Below are 3,295 nucleotides of genomic sequence, written 5' to 3'. Positions count from 1 at the left end.
AGGAATTCCTTAACCAATAAAACAAGTTCACAAAGAGCCATTTTCCTAAACAGCATTTCGGAATCCTAAATCAACAAAGTAAGTCAATAATATGAGTTGTAAGATTATAAAAAGCAATTTGTATTAAAACACATAACATTAATACATAATATCAGGCAGAAATGTTCTGCATTTAAATTCTGTTAAACATATTAAATAATACAATGGAAACATGAAACTATATGATGCATAGGCTTTCTACGCCTAACAAAATAGTTCCAAAGCATTTGCAACTGGAACATAACTTTACCAAAATGCAATACACAAATGCATCCTTAGATTAATAATACAAGTGAAAGCCATTAATTTTGGAGAACAATAGTTAGGAATAACAAATTATATTGTGCAATTGAAAATGTAGGTCGTATTCCTACACAGCTGGCTGACAGCGTCATAGTAAACAAACATGGAGCGTATTTTTGGATTGGAATTACTGAATTGTGACAAACAATGGATTGTTAGCAAGTATCTGGAGTTAATAAAACATATGTAAGTAGATTTAATTGATAATTTCATAACTATTACATATTACATTTCCCCTACCTTAAAGAAAGTAACTCCTCCTGGAGTTTGAAATGTACAAGCACAAGTACTTTTTATGTCATTAAATTTAAACAGTCATTTAAAACATATGATTTAATAAAATTTAATTATTTATACTAAACAACTTTAAACATTCAAAGTTTACATGACATCTTCTTCCTTCAGGGCCTGACTGGAATGTCCTTGATGATGGACAGGAGAGGATCGTCTTGATGTTCTGGGAGGGTCCTTAGTATCGTCGACTTGACTTCAGTTGGAAGAGAGCTGACGCCGCTGGCAATCTCTCGGACTGTTTCGTGTAAGTAGTGGCGGGCCTTTCCACTGTTGTCCAGGAGAATACCTGCTGTACCAGGGAGCATCAGGTGCTGAAATTGGTGGACCAACAGACATCGGTTGGTGATGCTCCATGATACAGCAGTGGACTGGAGGATGGATGTTGCAGCATACTCCAGTGCAAGTAATCGGCAGTCAGGAGATAGGTTCCTTCCATCCTTTTTGGTGGCCAGCGTAAACCTTGTACGAGCGTTATTGCCTCATCCGGAACAGAAGACCAATCACGTTTGGAAGGGGGTAGCAGAGGCATTGCCCCACTGACCAGAAGGGCTGTCGCATGTGTTTGTAGGAGTGTGTTGGCAGGGGTCGGCACGTAGTGTTCCACCACAGACAATGGAGAAGGGGAATACCTCGCGACCTCGCTTTGAGCCTCGGTGGTTGAGGATGTTGGATGATATACAGGTGTTGAACATCTAATAGGTGATAGAAGGCAGTGGCCAGAAAAAGGGACTGTTGTTGTGGGTAATGTTGATGAAGTGGTGATGGGACTCCTAATAGTTGGTGGTGGCTTGAAAACAGATGCTGTTGGCAGGGAAGGCAGGTTGGCAGTGATGGGTGCTTGGAGTGTGGCTGCAGGCGTCGACATCATGGCTGGAACAGGACGGACGGAAGATGTGTTAATAGGTGACAGATTGGTTGAAGATGGTGTCTGGCTGGAGAGTAAAGTGTTGGCTGTGGAGGCGATGACGGCAGTTACGTCATTGGTATTTCGGAGAGGGGGGATTGCGGTAGTTGATGATGAAGTCTGGCTGGAGAGTAAAGTGTTGGCTGTGGAGGCGATGACGGCAGTTACCTCATTGGTCCTTCGGAGAGGGGTGATTGCGGGGGTTGAAGTTGGTACAGGGATGATCAATGAAGATGCAGACACTGTGGGGAGGGGAGACAAATCAAAGGATGGCATGGATTGGAGGAGTAGCTGGACGGGTGATGATGGATCAGATAGATGGATCGACATTGGAGACGGTATATTGTCGATTTCCGATTCTCTTATTGCCTGGAACATAATGTCGCTCCTCTTCTGCACCCTTGCAACCAACCGGTCCTCAATCCCAAGCAATTGCGCGATATCCATATAAAGATCTGGATAGTCCTCTTAAGCCCAGGGACCTTGAGGTGTAATCTGCGAAGGAGCGATACAATCCTGTCGCCGCTTCAATGCGCTCAAAGACTTTTGATTTTGGAAGATCCCCTTCTTAATGGTGGCCTTATAGACAAAAGGTCCATCTTCCAAATAGGCCACAGCACCGAATTCATCTAGTCGGATGTATGAAATACTTCCAGAAGATTTTCGTTTCCTGGATTGTGCAGACGATTCACATCCCAACTCCCAACCCTTAATCCATGAAGAAATCCCTGGAGATCTACCTGCAGCCCACTTTGTTACAAGATATTTTGCGTAGGACGCAGTGGCGCTGTTGGGGTTTTCAACTTCATGGCACTTGATGAATGCAGCTGGCTCCGTAGAGAAGTAAAAGGCCACCTTATTGCTGAAAAGGTCATCTGGTGCTACTCGGAGCTCAATGGGGTGCTTTGACTTCGCGTGGTCGCGTAAATCACCAGAACGGCTGAAGAGTTTGGGTCGATGATCAACACAGAAGGGGCAGATGAGTTGATATCCAAATTGGCTTGTATCCTGCAAGAACACAAGGGAAATACCTTACTGATGAGCTGATATGCTTTAACGTAGAATCTAATCATTCTCTGGAGTAAATCGCAATCGGGTGATCAAGCCAACTTCATTACTCAGCGTATGGTGCGCACCATTCATCATAGACTTCAATCTTCATTTAAGCATCATCATTTGTATCGGTATCAAATTATCATATTGCAGGATTCATGCAAATTTCAGAAGTTTGCCATCGAGTGATTGCAACCACAGCGAAGATTTAAAAAAAAATATATATATAATAAAGTGCAGATTGTATTGTTGTAGGAAGTGGTCTGTGTGAAGATAACAATTTGTGAGCTGTGTAAATTGTACTGATAAATATCTACTTCGCGTTAAGAATCCACTTAGGGATTTCGCTTCCGTTGAATCGCATCAACCTGTCAACATGGATTGGTTTAGCTTTGTGTTTCTGGGACTTCTTTATAAGATAGACAAGATCGTCTATCTTTCCTAATACAAGATATGGCCCTTGCCATTGTGGACGTAGTTTACTACATACACTTGGTTTGCGTGTTGAATCCAGTAACCAGACAGGGTCACCAACCTTAAATTGCCTAGTTTTGCGAGAAGGTCATAATGTCGCTTGCGGTAGACCACCTTTTTCGCAAGAACTTTACGAGCAACATCATGGATGTGTTCCAAATTTGCACGTAGGTCTGACACATAATCGTCAGGAATAGGTTTTTCGTTTGTACCAGACCCTGGTTGCAG

At 42.7% G+C, this 3,295-nt stretch overlaps 1 protein-coding gene across 1 annotated transcript; it reads right to left on the bottom strand.

Moving 5' to 3' along the window:
* Positions 1-940: 940 nt before the first annotated feature.
* On the bottom strand, positions 941-1,987 carry LOC127870190 (mucin-2-like). The gene has a single exon (XM_052412845.1). The coding sequence runs from the start codon at positions 1,985-1,987 to the stop codon at positions 941-943; it is 1,047 nt and encodes a 348-aa protein (XP_052268805.1).
* Between the last annotated feature and the right edge of the window lie 1,308 nt (positions 1,988-3,295).

The sequence above is a fragment of the Dreissena polymorpha genome, chromosome 2 (genome assembly GCF_020536995.1).
Source record: "Dreissena polymorpha isolate Duluth1 chromosome 2, UMN_Dpol_1.0, whole genome shotgun sequence".
Lineage (NCBI taxonomy): Eukaryota > Metazoa > Mollusca > Bivalvia > Myida > Dreissenidae > Dreissena > Dreissena polymorpha.
Note: the sequence above shows the minus strand (reverse complement) of the source record. Positions and strands in the feature narration are given on the sequence as shown.

Excerpts from the sequence above, each read along its gene's own strand:
- LOC127870190 (XM_052412845.1), bottom strand. The coding sequence starts at position 1,987 with ATGGATATCGCGCAATTGCTTGGGATTGAGGACCGGTTGGTTGCAAGG.